This window comes from Mandrillus leucophaeus, unplaced genomic scaffold (assembly GCF_000951045.1).
Source record: "Mandrillus leucophaeus isolate KB7577 unplaced genomic scaffold, Mleu.le_1.0 Scaffold341, whole genome shotgun sequence".
NCBI classification, from domain to species: domain Eukaryota; kingdom Metazoa; phylum Chordata; class Mammalia; order Primates; family Cercopithecidae; genus Mandrillus; species Mandrillus leucophaeus.
In genome coordinates, this window is record NW_012103599.1 from 467,285 (window position 1) to 485,130 (window position 17,846).

The window sequence follows — 17,846 nt, forward strand, 5'->3', positions numbered from 1 at the left end:
AAAAAAACAGTATATAAGAGAGGCCGTTCCACTCCTTCCACCCCAAAAGCTAGCAAATACTGGATATTCTAAGACCTTAGGCAACCTGATAGGTGAAAATTCTATCATTAGAGCAAGTTTTTCTCTACATACACAGGTAAGGAAGAAAGTAGTACTGTGCTGAGATAAGGCAGAGTTGTGGTTTTTGTTTTTGTTGTTTTTTTGGTTTTCTTTTAGGCAGAGTCTTGTTCTGTCGCCCAGGCTGGAGTTCAGTGGTACCATCTCGGCTCACTGCAACCTCTGCCTCCCAAGTTCAAGCAATTCTGCCTCAGCCTCCCGAGTAGCTGGGATTACAGGCGCCAGCCACCATGCCCAGCTAATTTTTGTATTTTTAGTAGAGACAGGGTTTCACCAGGCTGGTCTCGAACTTCTGACCTCAGGTGATCCTCCCACCTCAGCCTCCCAACGTGCTGGGATTACAGGTGTGAGCCATCACGCCCGGCCCAGAGTTTTTAAAGTTGACACTTGAGTTGGGTTTTTCTCTGTCTTTACCACTGTACAAAAATAATAGAATGAGAATTGGGTGCTGGGTTTTGTTTTGTTGTTTTAGTGGTGGCAGGAAGCTGGGGATGCAGGTGATTGGGATGAGTATTACAGAGGTAGCAGGAGTCCCTTGGCACCAAGTTCTGTCTTCTTGTTACCCATTCCAGAGGCCCCGAACCTACGTAGAGGCTTTGAGATCAGGAGACTTGAGCTTGGATTCTGGCTCTGCCACCTCCTTACCTAGAACGCCTTTATAAGTCACTGAGTTTGTGAGTCTCAATGTCGTCATTACAAAAGTACAGGAACACCAACCTTCTCTGTCATGGTGAGCAGTGTGGCAGTGCTGGACTCTATGAGTTATACTTTAAAAACTATCAACTGTATATGATGTAATCCTGCCCCTGCAGGACTGCTTCACTAACAAGGTTACTGTTTAAAAGAAAGAAAAAGAGAGCAGGGCACAGTGGCTCATGCCTGTAATCCTAGCACTTTGGGAGGCTGAGGCAAGTTCATCATTTGAGGTCAGGAGTTCAAGGCCAGCCTGGCCAACATAGTGGAACCCCGTCTCTACCAGAAATACAAAAAAGTTATCTGGGTATGATAGCGCATGCCTGTAATCCCAGCTACGTGGGAGGCTGAGGCAGGAGAATCGCTTGATCCCCGGAGGCAGAGGTTGTAGTGAGCCAAGATTGTGCCACTGTACTCCAGCCTAGGCGACAAGAGCGAAACTCCGTCTCAAAAAAAAAAAAAAAAGAGAGAGAGAAACTGGAGTTGGAAGGGGGCACAGTTAGGGAGTTTATTGATAGAGTCCTTTGATGATTGAATGGATTTTTGACTATGTCTATACAAGGGACAAGTAAAATATTTTGAAGGCAAGAGAAAAGATTTCTAGCAACAGAGAGAATTGAGGTGGAGTTCTAATTAGATCAGCAGTTTTTATGAAAAGGAGGAAACATTAAGCATTACTAGTTTAGGGAAAGTCTTGACTGGTGGCATATAGCAATATTCTTGGAAGAAGAAATTCCAGGTCATTTTTCACCTGAGTCCTGTCTGCTTTTGTGGCTAACAATACTATTGATAGAGTTAGGCTGTAATATCTCCATGTCCTAGGAAACCATGATTCCTCTGCAATATAAGAGGTGGATTATACCGTGCCTTCATTCATTTATTCTTTCCTTTGCCATGCAGCTAATAGGAAAGTACCTATAGTCACCTACTTCATTTGGCCAAGTGAAACAGCTTGTGGCAATTGGAGCAACTTCCACAGGAGTATTCAAAATTAGAACAACACAGAAACATATTTCTCAATTTTCTTGAAGTCAGTATTTTTCAAAAACATGTCAGGGTTTAGAATTCAAAAGGATATCTTACTATTTTCCCCATGTAACAAATTTAGACAGACGTGAGCTGCATGTTACTATTATGCTGCCTTTAGAATGTATTTCAATTTAATTAGTTTTGTTTGAGAGAAAATAAATCTCTCATCTTTAAGCCTTTTAAATGAATGTGATCCTTTGGAAACATTATACTTCACAAGAAATAGATTAAATTGCAGCTGTGGAAGATCTTACTTCAGCACTGCAATTTCCATTAAACTGAGTCCTTGAAACCTGCTCCTTTGCCCAAGGTATTAAGAAGTGGCTGCTTCTTGTACACTATTTTGTCTTTTCCAAGGAAAAAATTAATGTGATAATTTATTCAGAAGTCTTTTTTCATTATTGTGAAATTGTGTTTCACCTGAGTTTCAGGCATCTGCCCTGTCCTATCTCTAACCTGACACCCCTTTCCTCCCTTCGGTTCTCCCATCTGCAAAGTGGGAGCAGTGGTTTGGAAAGTGGGCATCCTCTTCAAATGGGGGCCAGTGCCCAAGATTTTTGGAAAGAAGAAACTACCTCTATTATCTCTGTCAGTCTACTTCCCTCCTCCCCAGCCTGAAAGCTACACTGAAAAGGTACCTGTGGTTCCTACAGAGAGACCTTGAGTTTCACACCTGCGTGCCTTTCATATGCTTTTCCCCAGTCGTGGAGTCCTCTTGCCACTCACTTCCCCTGTGCCTGCTAAGCTTCTCTCTAAACATTTGTCTACTCCTTCCTAAGGGCAAACACCCACCTCCAAGATGAGACAATTGCTTCTTATTTTATGCCTACACACATCATATGGCAATGCAATTATTTGTTTCCAAAACCATGTCACTTACAGAGTACCAGATCCTTGAGGGTAGCAACCATATCTGACAAAGTCACTTCTACAAAGTGGCTTTCAGAGAATCTGGTACCTGGAACACACTTAGTGTTTAATACATGGCAGCTATGATGACAATGGTAATGAAAATTCCTGTATCCTCATCACTTATGCAATGATTGTTGAGTAAGTGAATAAATGGGTGAATATTCAACATATCTATTATACTTTCATTGGAGCATTTCTTGATCTGAGGTTTCTACTTTGTGAGCCCTATAAATTGGAATTCCAATTTCAGAGAATTTAAAAAATGAGTTACTTATTCTATGGCTTTTTTTTCACCCCAGGTAAATACCCTTAGGGAATGTTTTTTAATTAATAAGCTTTTAAACTGAAAGATTTTGGCTATAAATTCTGATTCTAGACGTGTTATGTTGGTCAAATTTCTTAAACTCACTGTGCCTCAATTTCTCCATCTATTTAATGAGGTAACCATGCAGCTCTCTACTGGTTTGAGTGAGACAAGTAATGTATTAGGCTTGTGTGCACATGTATGTGTGTGTGCCCTCTGTGTTGTAAGCGTTTATTAAATGGTACTATTATAGTTATAAAATGTCAATATAGAAAAACAAACTGAAAATCACCTTAAATCCCACCACAGATATGATCATTGCTGACATTTAGTAGAGATACTCACAGAACTTTCTTTAAACCCACACAGAAACTTTTACATAAATGAAAATAATGTGGTAAATAAATAGGTTGCATGAAATTTGTTATTTTCTTCACTCTGCATGCAGTGTTTTCTTTCTACGACAATGCGTTTACATCTGTATCATCCTCCCCTACCTCTGTTTAGTACCACAGTTTTCCATTTATTGATATATGATCATTAGGATAATCGTTTGTCGGTTAATATGTAGTTTTTTTCCCTTTTTCTCTTTTAAAAGAATAGCCATGAGAGGGATGACTGGGTTTTTTAATTTTTTAGGATAAGTCTTTTTTGGGTTTTTTTTTTTTTTTTTTTTTTTTTTTTTGGCATAGTTTCACTGTGTCACCCAGGCTTGAGGGCAGTGGTGTGATCTCAGCTTACTGCAGCCTCCACCTATTTTCATGCCTCAGCTTCCTGAGTGGCCAGACTGGTCTCGAACTCCTGACCTCAAGTGATCCACCCACCTTGGTTTCCCAAAGTGCTAGGATTACAGGTGCCCAACCTAGGCACCTTTATTCTTAGAAGTGGAATTATTAGATTAAAAGTTAACCTATAAAAATACTCATCGTTATAAGTACTTATGATTTGCTTTTTTTTTTTAAAGAAAAAAATTAGACCAGGCACAGTGGCTCATACCTGTAGCCCCAGCACTTTGGGAGGCTGAGATGAGAGGATTGCCTGATCCCAGGAGTTCAGGACCACCCTGGGCAAGATAGCAAGACCTTGTCTCTACCAAAAAAATTAGCCAGGCATGGTGGTACATACCTGTACTCCTAACTACTTGGGAGGCTGAGGTGGGAGATTCCTTGAACCTGGGAGTTAGAGGCTTCAAGGCTACAGTGAGCTATGATTGTGCCACTGCACTCCAGCCTGGACAACAGAGCAAGACCCTGCCTCTTAAAAAAAAAAGTAAATTACAGAGAAGGATTCTCAGATTTAATTATCACCAATTCAAATTACATGAATTTCAACTCAGTTCTTTAATAATAATTTGTCACTTTTCATAATCTTTCTGCTTTAATAAAAGTGTGGGTGGGGTATTGTTAGGTATAATATGACACGATGTTCACACCTCAGGCAAATCTGTTACTTCAGCTAAACTTTAATTTTTATATAATTAATATTTCCATTCCTAACTTAAGTTAATTAACTTTTACTTCCAATTTGGCAGTTATTTTTAGTAGATTTAATTGAGCTGCTCTTCGGTATAAATTTCTTTTTGATTTTTTTTTTGAGATGCAGTCACACTCTGTCGCTCCAGGCTGGAGTGCGATGGCGTGATCTTGGCTCTCTGCAACCTCCATCTCCCAGGGTCAAGCTATTCTCCTGTCTCTGCCTCCCAAGTAGCTGGAATTACAGGTGCACGCCGCCACGCCTGGCTAATATTTTGTATTTTTAGTAGAGACAGGGTTTCACCATGTTCCCCAGGCTGGTCTCGAACTCCTGAGCTCAGGCAATCCACCCACCTCAGCCTCCCAAAGTGCTAGGAGTACAGGCGTGAGCCACCATGTCCGGCCCAGTATAAATTTCTATTCGTGTTAGTTGAACTATAAAAAATTAAAAGTAGTTGAAAACCTATCACTTCATATTTTTGAATAATTAATTTTATTGAAACAAATCTCATTAAAGATCTCTAAAGTGAAAGTTTGTATAGTATAACAAAAGGATTCGTATTCATTTACTTTTGCTGAATTTTCATTGGATTAACCCTAATTCTACTTCTGCTAGGTTAACGTTATAATTAAGTATCCCATCTCTGGTACATAAATATAAGAAGACTTAACTTATATCAGATTGTCTTCCCCCACTACAGTAGTTGAAACCAGTCTATAAGGGGAAAAGTCAAACACAATGAAAATCCATTATAATATGGCTTAGGAGCTTTGCAAATACAGTCAGGCCTTAATGGCAGGGATACATTTCTGAGAAATGCATCACTGAATGATTTTGTTGTATTAATGTCATAAAGTGTACAACCTAGATGATCTGGCCCACTCCACATCTAGGCTATATGACATAAGGCTATTGTTCCCAGGCTATAAACCTGGGCAGCATGTTACTGTACTGAAGACTGTAGGCAACTGTAACACAATGGTAAATATTTTTATATCTAAACATAGAAAAGGTACAATAAAAGTATGGTATTATAATCGTATGGGACCACCATCATATATGTGGTCCATCCTTTACTGAGGCATTATTATGTGGCACATGACTATAGAGGTATTTCTCATTTGAGGTTGTTATCTTCAGTATCCAGAGCTACCATAATTTGCTACTGAATGACATTTTATTGAGTTGGAAATTCAGAATCTGGGGAAAAAATGAATTCACTGACCCCTAAGGTAAAATATTACTGTCTTTCTGGGACTAGGCATCATGAAGCTGAGACAGAAGTTACTAGAACTATCTGGAAGACCTCAGAAGGCCCACTTTGTCAGTAATCAGATGAAGAAGCTAAAAACAGATAAGAAAACCAGAATTGTAGGTCAAGAGCATAGAAAGCTCCTTTGGACAGAAAGCTTTTTCCCTTTTTCTTTTTCTTCTTTTGTATCTTTTTGGATGCCAAGGCAAATTACTGAACATCTGAAAGAGCACAAGACTAGGAGATTGAAAGAGGTATGTCAGTTAGATTTACAAATTAATATTTAGAATTAGCAGGAGCCTAAGAAACCATATCAATGAATACTTTTTGGTTGCATAGAACAGAAATTAGTTCAAATAATTGTCCCAGTCAGCTTGTGCTGACCATAGACATCTATTTCTCACAGTTCTGGAGGCTGAGAAGCCCAACATCTAGATGCTGCTTAATTTGGTTCCTGATGAGGGCTGTCTTCCCTGGTTTGCAGACAGTGTTCCTGCTGTATGCACACACATGGTGAAGGGAGACATTATGACTCTTATTGTAAGGGCACTAATTTTCTCTATGAGGGCTCCATCCTCATGACCTTGTTGCTTCTCAAAGGCCCCACGTCCAAATACATCGTATTGGGAATTAAGGCTTCAACATATGAATTTGCAGAGGGACATAAAAATTCAGCCCATAGCAACAGCTTCACCAAAAAAGTAGAATCTATTGTAATCATGTGACTCCTTCCTGGAACCTGAAGATCAGGATGCACCAGGGCCTCGGGAAATGATGGCTTTTCCAGTCCCTTCATCTGTGTGGCAGAATATGGACATCTCGCAGAAGCTTAATGAACATGTAGAAAAGAACTGTGTCTCAGCTCCAATTAAAAACCCCCTAAAGAGAGAATCTCCTCAGCCGTGGCCCGGAGTGGCATGACAAGAAACACAAACTTGGCTGCCCACCATAAAGGATGGTATTTGTGATGAGAGGATTTGAAGGACAGTCCCTCACAAAGAGAAGCAGTTGTGTGCTGGCAACGATCCCCCTAGATATCTACTACATCCCTCATCTGGTCTGGCTTTCTCATCTTAGTGATACAGAAATTGAGATAGAATGCCATTAAATCACTTCCCATAGTCATGGCTTGATGAATGTGAGAAAAAGATATAATTTATCATCCAAACTGGGTAACTGTTAGTAGGCACAGTGGCTCATGCCTGTAATCCCAGCACTTTGGGAGGCCAGGGCAAGTGGATCGCTTGAGTCCAGGAGTTCAAGACCAGCCTGGATAACATGGCAAGACCCCGTCTTTATGAAAAATGAGCCTGGTGTGTAGTGCGCACCTGTAGTCCCAGCTACTCAGGAAGCTGAGGTGGGAGGATTGTTAAGTCTGGGAGGTCAAGTCTGCAGTGAGCCATGATCGCACCATTGCACTCCAGCCTGGGTGACAGAGCAAGACCCTGACTCAAAAATAAATAAATAATTGGAACAACATAAATAAACTAGGCTGTCTCAGGAAAATCAGGATATATGATTACCCTTGAATGAAAGAGTCATAGATCTCAGGTTTTGAGATAATAAATAGATTATTTGGGTAAATTGGGAAGCATCAAATCAGGACTAAAGATAGTTCTTCCCACCATTGTGGGATGATATCAAAGATAAAGACATGTCTAAATAATTTATTATTCTTCCCTTATATCATTCAGTCACCTTTGAAAGAAGAAACTTTGAGAAAGGCACTTAGTTTCTCTATTTCACAGTTTACTGGAAGTAAATGGAAAATAATATTTTTCCAATTTCGAGATAATCTGAATAAGCACTCCAGGTCATGAAATGTGGGGCGCAATATTTGATCCAAAATGAAATATCTTAATTGTTTTTCTTGAGGCTGGGTCAGAAAAAGCTAAAGGGGTAGTCAACCTATATATATTGAACCTATTTGTTTACAGGCATACTTCAACTAGATTATGGGTTCCATTCTAGACTACCACAATAAAGCGAGTTACCAGAATAAAGTGAGTCACATGTGTTTGTTTGTTTCCCAGCATATGTGAAAGTTTTGTTTACACTATGGTTTATAAAGTGTGCATTAGCATGATGTCTAAACAAGTACATACATTAATTTTAAAATAATTTATTTCTAAAAAATGCTAACGATCATCTAAGCCTTCAGCAAGTTGTCATCTTTTTGCTGGTGGAGAGTCTCCTCCATGTTGACGGTTGCTGACTGATCGGGGTGGTGGTTGCTGAAGGTTGGGGTGGCTGTGACAACTTCGTAAAGTAAGATAACAATGACATTTGCACATCGATTGACTCCTTTCATGAAAGATTTCTCAGTAACATCGGATGCTGTTTAATAGTATTTTACCCACAGTAGAATTTCTTTCAAAATTGGAGTCAGTCCTCTCAAACCCTAGGACTGCTTTATCAATGAAGTTTATGTAATAGTCTAGATTCATTGTCATTTCAACAATGTTCAAAGCATCTTCACCAGGAGTAGATTTCATGTCAAGAAACCACTTTTGGTCAGGCCTGGTGGCTCACGCCTGTAATCCCAGCACTTTGGGAGGCCAAGGTGGGCAGATCACAAGGTCAGGAGTTCGAGACCAGCCTGGCCAAAATGGTGAAACCCTGTCTCTACTAAAAATACAAAAATTAGCTGAGCGTGGTGGTGGGCACCTGTAATCCCAGCTACTGAGGAAGCTGAGGCAGGAGAATTGTTTGAACCTCAGAGGCAGAGGTTGCAGTGAGCCGAGATCGCGCCATTGCACTTCCAATTTGGGAGACAGAGTGAGACTCCATCTCAAAAAAAAAAAAAAAAAAGAAGAAGAAGAAACCAGTTTCTTTGCTCATCCATAGGAAGCAGCTCCTCATCTGTTCAAGTTTGATCACGAGATTGCAGCAATCCAGTCCCATCTTCAGGTTCTACTTCTGATTCTAGTCCTCTGGCCATTTCCACCACACCTGCAGTGACTTCCTTCACTGAAATCTTGAACCCCTCGAAGTCATTCATGAGAGTTGTAATCAGCTTCTCCCAAATTCCTGTTAATGTTGATTTTTTTTTTTTGTAGCCACGTTTACTTAAGTGTACAGCTCAGTGGTAATAAATACAGGTATATTCTTTTTTTTCCTTCCTCTCTCCCAACTCCCCCACAAACCCCCTCCCCATCCCACCGCAGCCTCCGATAATCACCAGTCTACCTCTATCTTCATGAAATCTACTTTTTTAGCTCCCACATATGAGTGAGAACATGTGATATTTGTCTTTCTGTGCTTGGTATATTTCACTTAACATAATGGCCTTCAGTTCCATCCATATTATAGAAAATGACAGGATTTCATTCTTTGTTATGGCTGACTGTTATTCCATTGTGTATATATACCACATTTTCATTATCCATTCACCTGTTGATGAGCACGTAGGTTGATTCCATATAAGGAAAGGAGTTTAATTGACTCATACTTCCACATGGTTGGGGAGGCTTCAGGAAACTTAAAATCATGACTGAAGGGGAAGGAAGCAAACACATCCTTCTTCACATGAAAGACTATTGTTGAAAATTTATTGTTTAGTGTAGCCATCTTTGTTATTGAGCTTAGCTAGATCTTCTGAATAACTTGCTGAAGTTTCTACATTAGCACTTGCTGCTTCTCCTTGCACTTTTATGAGATTGAGACTTCTCGCCATAAACCTCTGCTAGCTTCAAACAACTTCTGCAACCTCCTCACCTTTCCTAGCCTTGACAGAACTGAAGAGAGTTAGGGCCTTGCTTTGGATTAGGCTTTTGCTTAAGGGAATGTTATGGCCGATTCGAACTTCTATCCAGACCATTAAACTTTCTCCATATTAGCAATTAGGCTGTTTCGCTGTCTTATCATTCCTGTGTTCACTGGAGTGGCACTTTTAATTTCCTTCAAGAACTTTTCCTTTGCATTCACAACTTGGCTAACTGATTCAAGAGGCCTAGCTTTCAGCTTATCTCAGCTTTTGACATGCCTTCCTCACTAAGTTTAATCATTTCTAGCTTTTGGTTTACAATGAGAGATGTGGGACTCTTCCTTGTACTCGAACACTTAAAGATCATTGTAGGGTATCAATTGGCCTAACTTCAATATTGTTGTGTCTTGGAATAGGAAGACCTTGGAGGAGAGAAAAAGAGATGGGGAGCAGCTGGTCAGTGGAGTAATCAGAACACACAATTGTGTGTTAATTGATTAATTAAGTTTGCCATTTTATATGGGCACAGTTTATGATGCCCCAAAACAATTATAATAAGATCGAAGGTCATGGATCACATATCACCATAACAGACATAATAATAATGTAAAAGTTTGAAATATGGAGAGAATTATCCAAATGTGACACAGACAGGAAGTCAGGACATGCTGCTGTAAAAATGGTGCCAGTAGACTTGCTCGATGCAGGGTTGCCACAAACTTTCCATTTGTAAAAAAAAAACACACAATAAAATGAGATATACCTATCTACTGAAAAAAGTGTCATAAGGGTATGTTGTTATTCAAGGTTCAGTGTGTTTGCATGAAGAGAAAGGAACAGCTTTATGGGACTCCATATTGCATTCAGGACTTTAAAAAACCTAAAAGTCTTAGATGGGTATGGTGGCACATGCCTGTGGTCCCAGCTACTTGGGAGGAAGAAGCAGGAGGATCTCTTTATCCCAGGAGACTGAGGCTATAGCGAGCCACATACATACTACTTGACTCCAGCCTGAATGACACTGAGACCCTGTCTCAAAAAAAAAAAAAAAAAAAAAAAAAAGCAAGCAAAAAGCAAAATATAGCTTAAAAGTCAACTATTGGGCATTTCCCCCATGTGTTGTAGTGATCTGGTTTTTGGTTGATACTGACTTTTTGATCTCAAAAGTCCAAGACCTAAGATGGTAGGGTGACCAACTCACTTTTCTGTTCTTGCTCATCTTTTTATAGAGATGGCTGTTAGAAGTTATCTCATATTTTATGTGTACCATCCAGATCATGTGACCTCTGGGTATGCCCTAGGATTATAGGCTTTTAAACTAATTGCTAAAGCACCTTGGGCAAATTATAGTTTCCTAATCTAGTGAAAGTAAATCCTACCCCAGTTGTTCTGAGATTTAAGTGAGATACTGTGCATAATGAGTTTTGCATAGTGTTCTGCACTGAGTAAGCACTCAGTAGATGGTAGCCTTTATTAACTGTAGTTAACCTAATAGACTTCCAGAAAAGAATGCTTTTTTTTTCTTTTTTTGCCTATATTATTTGGAAGACTTTCTACATCTGTTGTTTAAAGAATAATGCCCTCAGAGAACAGCTTCTCAGTAATACAATAGATGATAATCTAAAGCTAATTGTGCATAAAATATATCATTCTTTCCAACTTATTACGAATTTTCAATGGAGTATTTTCCTTTAGTGATGAAAAAATATGAAAACTGCTTGAATAGTTGGAAGCTGTATAACTTCTATTTAAATAGTGAAATTGTTTTATATTGAATAAGAAGAAAACAAAAGAGAGACTTCTCCTAAAACTGAATGGCTGCAAATGGGTTACTTTTTTTCCCTAGCCCTAACCCTAAATGTGTTATTTTTAAGGCCATAAAAGAGTCTTTGTCTTGGATTTATTTTTTTATCCAGAGATCAGCATTTTTCTTCTAGATTTAATCCAATTAAATCAGGTTCACTCTTTCTTGGGTCTCTTGCTCTGTTCCCAGTTTTCCACTGCATAGCAGAGTTTCTCCAGAGGCCTCGGCATGTTGCCGGGAGCAGCTGCCTTAGCTGTAAACACCCGGATTGGCACTGGAAAAAACATCAACAGCAAGCAAGCTGCTTTGCCTTTCCACTGCCAGAGGCTCTGCACATGTAGAAACAGCACCATGAAAGGCATAACTTTAGATTTCCTCTTACGTAAATTAAAATTAATGAACTGCTTTCTTCATTTCGGATCTCATTTTTCCCTCTCGGAATAATAGTACCATAGATTCTATTCTACCAGGATGAAGGATCACCACTAAAGAAGCAGACATATCCATAAACATGAAAGTTAGATTTCCTACATGCTCAAGCGTTTTGCTGATCAAAACCTTTTTTTTTTTTTTTAACCTTAGTCATTTTGAAGGCTGGAGCCCATGTTAGTGAAAGCCTACTCACAGTTGATTAAGTACCACTTCCATTCAGGACTGCAATTCAGCACATCCTCATTGAGGGCTACTATGCGCAAGCTCTGCATGAAAAGCTGGGAGCCACCTAGAGGAGGATGTTGGCTCCTGCCCTAAGGAGCTCAGCTCAGTTCAGTAGGTGTTGTGTGCCTGCACTGATGCTTACTGCCCAACAAGGATTGACTTTACCATGTTGTGTTGCAGTATAAGTGCAAGAAGGGAAATTTTTTTAAACCTAGTGCCACAGGATTCAAAGACAGGAGGGTAGGATAGGTGGTTTAGAAAAAGTTTCTGGAAGCAGAGGCTGAACACAGTGGGGAAGACATAGACATTCACAAATGCTTAACTGAATGCCAGGCCTTGAATCAGGCTCATTCCAAATGTCATTCATCTTTTTTGAGACAGAGTCTTGCTCTGTCGCCCAGGCTGGAGTGCAGTGACGCGATTTTGACTCACTGCGGCCTCCGCCTCCCAGGTTCAAGTGATTCTCATGCCTCAGCTTCCCAAGTAGCTGGGACCACAGGCACATGACACGATGCCCAGCTAATTTTCATATTTTTAGTAGAGGTGAGGTTTCGCCATGTTGGCCAGGCTGGTCTTGAGTTCCTGACCTCAAGTGATCTGCCTGCCTCAACCTCCCGAAGTGTTGGGATTACAGGCATGGGCAACCACACCCGCCCTGCCATTCTTCTCTCTCTGCCGATCAGGCTGGAGTGCAGTAGTACAGTCATAGCTCACTGTAGTCTTGAACTCCTGGACTGAAGCGATCCTCCCATCTCAGCTTCCCCTGAGTAGCTGGTATTACAGGTACACGCCACCATACCTGGTTAATTTTTTATTATTTTTTTGTAGAGACAGGGTCTTTCTGTGTTGCCCAGGCTGGTCTCAGACTCGTCAAGTGATCTTCCTGTCTCAGCCTCCCAAAGCTCTGGTATTACAGGCATGAGCCACCACACCTGTCCTAATCTAATTTTCAAATATGATTTAAAGTACCTTGTTTGTAGTTAATTATAAATTAAAGAGATTGGAAAATATGGTCAGCAAAATACATGATCATACTAAACATACTATTTTAAAATTTGGTTTTACCAGTTAGTACCATTTTGGACATTTTCTATGTCATTAAGTATGCTTTTTCACAAACTCTTAAAGATGATTTCTTTCCTTGTCTTTTCTTTCTTTCTTTCTTTCTTTCTTTCTTTCTTTCTTTCTTTCTTTCTTTTCTTTTCTTTTCTTTTCTTTTCTTTTCTTTTCTTTTCTTTTTCTTTTTGGAGACAGGGTCTCACTGTGTTGCCCGGGCTAGAGTGCAGTGGCACAATCTTGCCTCACTGCAGCCTCAACCTTACAGGCTCAAGTGAACCTCCCACGTCAGCCTCCCAAGTAGCTGTGACTACAAGTGCATACCACCGCACTTGGCTGATTTTTATATTGTTTGTCAACACAGGGTTTCACCATGTTGCTCAGGCTGGTCTTGAACTCCTGAGCTTAGGCAGTCCACCGGCCTCAGCCTCACAAAGTGCTGGGATTACAGCTGTGAGCCTCTGCACCCGGCCACTGCATGATTTCTTTAACCATTTCCCTTGTAGCTAAGTGGGTAAGGAGATACAAATATAAGAAAAGTTAAATTCTTAAAGTGTTAGGAGAAATAGACAGTGGACTTATTTTTAAATGCATGATACTAAGGATAGAAACGTATGCCAGGCACAGTGGCTCATACCTGTAATCCCAGCACTTCAGGAGGCTGAGGAGGGCGGATCACCTGAGGTCAGGAGGTCAAGACCAACCTGGCCAACATGGTGAAAACCCGTCTCTACTAAAAATACAAAAAAAATTAGCCAGGCTTGGTGGCAGGCACCTGTAATCCCAGCAACTCAGGAGGCTGAGGCAGGAGAATTGCTTGAACCTCAGAGGCAGAGGTTGCAATGAGCTGAGATCATGCCACTGGACTCCAGCCTTGGCAACAGAGCAAGACTCTGTCTCAAAAAAAAAAAAAAAAAAAAGACACGTAATAGCAAAGATGAGTAGTTTTAAAAATCCTTTGGGTATCAAGAGTACTCTAAATAAAATGTAAAGGCATTATCTTGTTTAATTCTTACAATAGCTTTGTGAAGTAGGTACTTAGATTTCTTTTAGAGAAGGGGAAACTGAGGCACAGAGAACTGACAGTGTGGAAATCGGTGCTTTCTATGAGATTGATGATTTTGTGTGTGTGTGTGTGTGTGTGACTGAGTCTCACTCTGTCACCTAGGCTGGAGTGCAGTGGCGCAATCTCGGCTTGCTGCAACCTCCACCTCCCAGGTTCAAGCTATTCTTCTGTCTCAGCCTCACCAGTAGCTGGGACTAAAGGTGCGCACCACCATGTCTGGCTAATTTTTGGTTTTTGTTTTTGTTTTTATTTTTGTTTGGAAAGAGAGTCTCAGTCTGTCACCCACGCTGGAGTGCAGTGGCACCATCTCAGCTCCCAAGTAGCTGGGACAATAGACATGCACTACCACGCCCAGCTAATTTTTGTATTTTTTAGTAGAGATGGGGTTTCGCCATGTTGACCAGGCTGGTCTCGAACTCCTGGCCTCAAGTGATCCATCCACCTAGGCCTCCCAATGTGCTGGAATTATAGGCGCCCAGCCTAATTTTTGTAATTTTAGTAGAGACGGGGTTTCACCATGTTGGCCAGGCTGGTGTCACACTCCTGACCTCAAGTGATCTGCCTCCCTTGGCCTCTGAAAGTGCTGGGATTACAGGCATAAGCCACTGTGCCCAGTGAGATTGAGGATCTTGCTGCAGAACGAAAGCTGATAAAATAAGAGGCAGAGTGAGGAGGTAGCCCCAGTTTGGTCTTTCCATCAGCCTTGGATATGAATCCCAGCTTTACCACTTAGGAAAGGTGACGGAAGGGCCGCTTTTCAGACAGTTGAAAATACTGTATTTTCATTTCATATTTTAAATTGTTCATTTCCATATGCTTCTTCATTATAACTATTTTGACCAAAAAAAATAATAATAATGTGTTTAGATGTCTTGAACATCAGTTGTGTCTTAAAATGCAAAATTCCAGAGACAGCAAGAACAAATCAGATGCTAATTACAACTCCTTCTCCTATCCCTTATATGGCACACTATACTATCTCTTAAATAGTAGAGATTGTCAAGGTCACACTTGAATAGGGATGGTATAGGTATCGATCATTAACTACGTTTTAAAGAGATGGAAGGAAAAAAGTCAAAACTACGAGCTGTTACCAACTGGGTGAAATAAAGTAAGAGAGTTTCCAGCTATCATCATAGTTTATCAGTGGGAAAATTTGGAATAAAGAAATTTAGAATTTAAATGTTGTTTAGGTCATCTTTTGGTAGATTCAATCAAGTTTAAAATTCTACCATGTCTTGGATATGAGCAGACGGCTCATTGATGGCATTCAGTAAAATCTTTCTGTGTAGTTGGTTTAAAATTTGACTTAAAACAGGGACATAATATTTACCTTCTCTACAATAACAAAATTTATGTTATGTAATAACCTTGACAGGTTTACAAAATCATGTTTAATGGGCTCTCCAGAGCTCCGGTGAATACCACAATTTGGTCTGTTTTCAACATTTCTAAATAATCTGGGAAAGCTGTAGGAAATGAAATATCTGTCGTAAACTTTTTGTATCAGGCTTAACTACTGCTTTCTTGAAGTTTAGCAAAAGGATAAAGGACTGTATGTTCTTCATTAACTGTAGTCAAAACTGAATTTAAGGATTTTTGATAGCTGTTTAGAATTACTGTTTGAATCTCTACTACAAAGAATATTAAGATTTTTAGCATTTGAGAGTCCTAATATTCCCACTTAAAAATCATTAGACTTACTTTGGGAGGCCAAGACATGTGGATCACGTGGTCAGGAGTTCTAAACCAGCCTGGGCAACGTGGTGAAACCCCATCTCTACTAAAAATACAAAAATTAGCCAACCATGGTGGCACACACCTGTCATCCCAGCTACTCAGGAGGCTGAGGCAGGAGAATTGCTTGAACCTGGTGGGTAGAGGTTGCAGTGCGCCAAGATCGTGCCACTGCACTCCAGCCTGGGTGACTGAGCGAGACTCTGCCTAAAAATAAAAAAAATAAAAAATAAAAAACAGTAGACTTAGGGCCGGGTGCAGTGGCTTTTGCCTGTAGTCCCAGCACTTTGGGAGGTTGAGGCGGGCAGATCACTTGAGGCCAAAAGTTTAAGACCAACCTAGCCAACATGGTGAAACCTCATCTCTACTAAAAATACAAAAAAATTAGCCAGGCATGGTGGCACATGCTGGTAATTCCAGCTACTCAGGAGGCTGAGGCATGAGAATCACTTGAACCCAGAAGGTGGAGGTTGCAGTGAGCCAAGATCGCACCACTGCACTCCAGCCTGGATGACAGAGTGAGAGTGTTTCAAAAAAAAAATAAATCAGTAGACTTTATCATTTAATTCCAAGTATATACGTATATACTTGTAGACATGTATAATTTAGTACATTGTATTTTTTCCCAAACAGATAAATAATCAGATTCTGTATGGAAGAAGTCACCAAAATGCATCTGCCATTATTAAGACTGCCCCATCAAAGGTCAAGCTGGTTTTCATCAGGTAAGATTGCTAGATCTGGTTTTGCAAAATCAAAGACCTCTTCTGAAGATGTTATTAATGTAAGACTATGTCATCTTTGATTTGTCTAGCGAAATCACTAGATTTAAGAATATATGTTTCTTCTAAAAACATATATTCCTTTTGTAACTGTCACTTCAAGAAAAGTATTGCAGGGCGCGGTGGCTCACGCTTGTAATCCCAGCACTTTGGGAGGCCGAGGCGGGCGGATCACGAGGTCAGGAGATCGAGACCATCCTGGCTAATATGGTGAAACCCTGTCTCTACTAAAAATACGAAAAATTAGCCGGGCGTGGTGGTGGCGGGCGCCTGTAGTCCCCGCTACTCGGGAGGCTGAGGCAGGAGAATGGCGTGAGCCCGGGAGGCGGAGGTTGCAGTGAGCCAAGACTGCGCCACTGCACTCCAGCCTGGGTGACAGTGAGACTCTGTCTCAAAAAAAAGAAAAGTACTGATTGTTTTGATTATGAAGTTTTCTTACTTGCTTATGTTTCACAGCATAGAATCGGTAGCTGAGGCTAGTATTTATAATTCAGTTATAAAACATTCTTCCCTTTCTGGATCCATTTATCCTGTATATAAATATAATGAGACCTACTAACTTCTCTTCCTGTCACTATTATTTGGTACATTTGCTGAATCATTAATGTCTTCATTAAAGAATAAACAAGAAAATAGAACTGAGGACATTTTTAGGAGCTTCCTTGTAAGAGTGCTGGTGAGAAGCCCGGAGTAGAGATGTCAGCACTGCTGCCTAGAGTTGTATTGTGTGTTTGGGGCTTCACATTTACTCACACCTCCCCTGCAAGCTGATTGAGCCCTCTTGGTACAAGTAAATCAGAATTAGGGATCTGACTGTTTGTAACCAACATTGCCACATCAGCAGTAGAAATGAGGTTGTTTGATTCTCTTTATTGGACTGAAATGACAAGTAAATCTGAATTATTTTTAGGTCATGTACCTAACCCTCTATGTTCACTGTAGCTCTGCTTCTTTTTCCTTCTGGCACTCAGGTATCATCCGTAAAATGGGATAATAAAGCACCTCCCTCATTCATTGTGATATTTCAGAAATTGAAAATGCTCAATACAATATGTAGCAGAGAGTAAGGGGTGAAAGAATGTTAGCTGCTATTTTAGGATGATGACAATCATTATTATTCTTCCCTTTCTCATTAGTTACCAGCAGTAAGATCTGTCCATTCCCAGGGACCACTGGGATTAGGAGGTGGTTTTATTCCCAGCATGGGCACTAATGTGATTGAAATATTCCTTTCCACTTCTACTTTGCTCCTGAAGAA

The 17,846-nt window shown here is 40.3% G+C and overlaps 1 protein-coding gene across 1 annotated transcript in view; it reads left to right on the forward strand.

The window, feature by feature from the left end:
* INADL (InaD-like (Drosophila)) overlaps nt 1–17,846 on the forward strand; it is a 475,627-nt gene that overhangs the window by 291,675 nt on the left and 166,106 nt on the right. Inside the window, 1 exon segment of the mRNA XM_011988948.1 lies at nt 16,440–16,531. Within this exon segment, the coding sequence (XP_011844338.1) occupies nt 16,440–16,531 (92 nt within the window).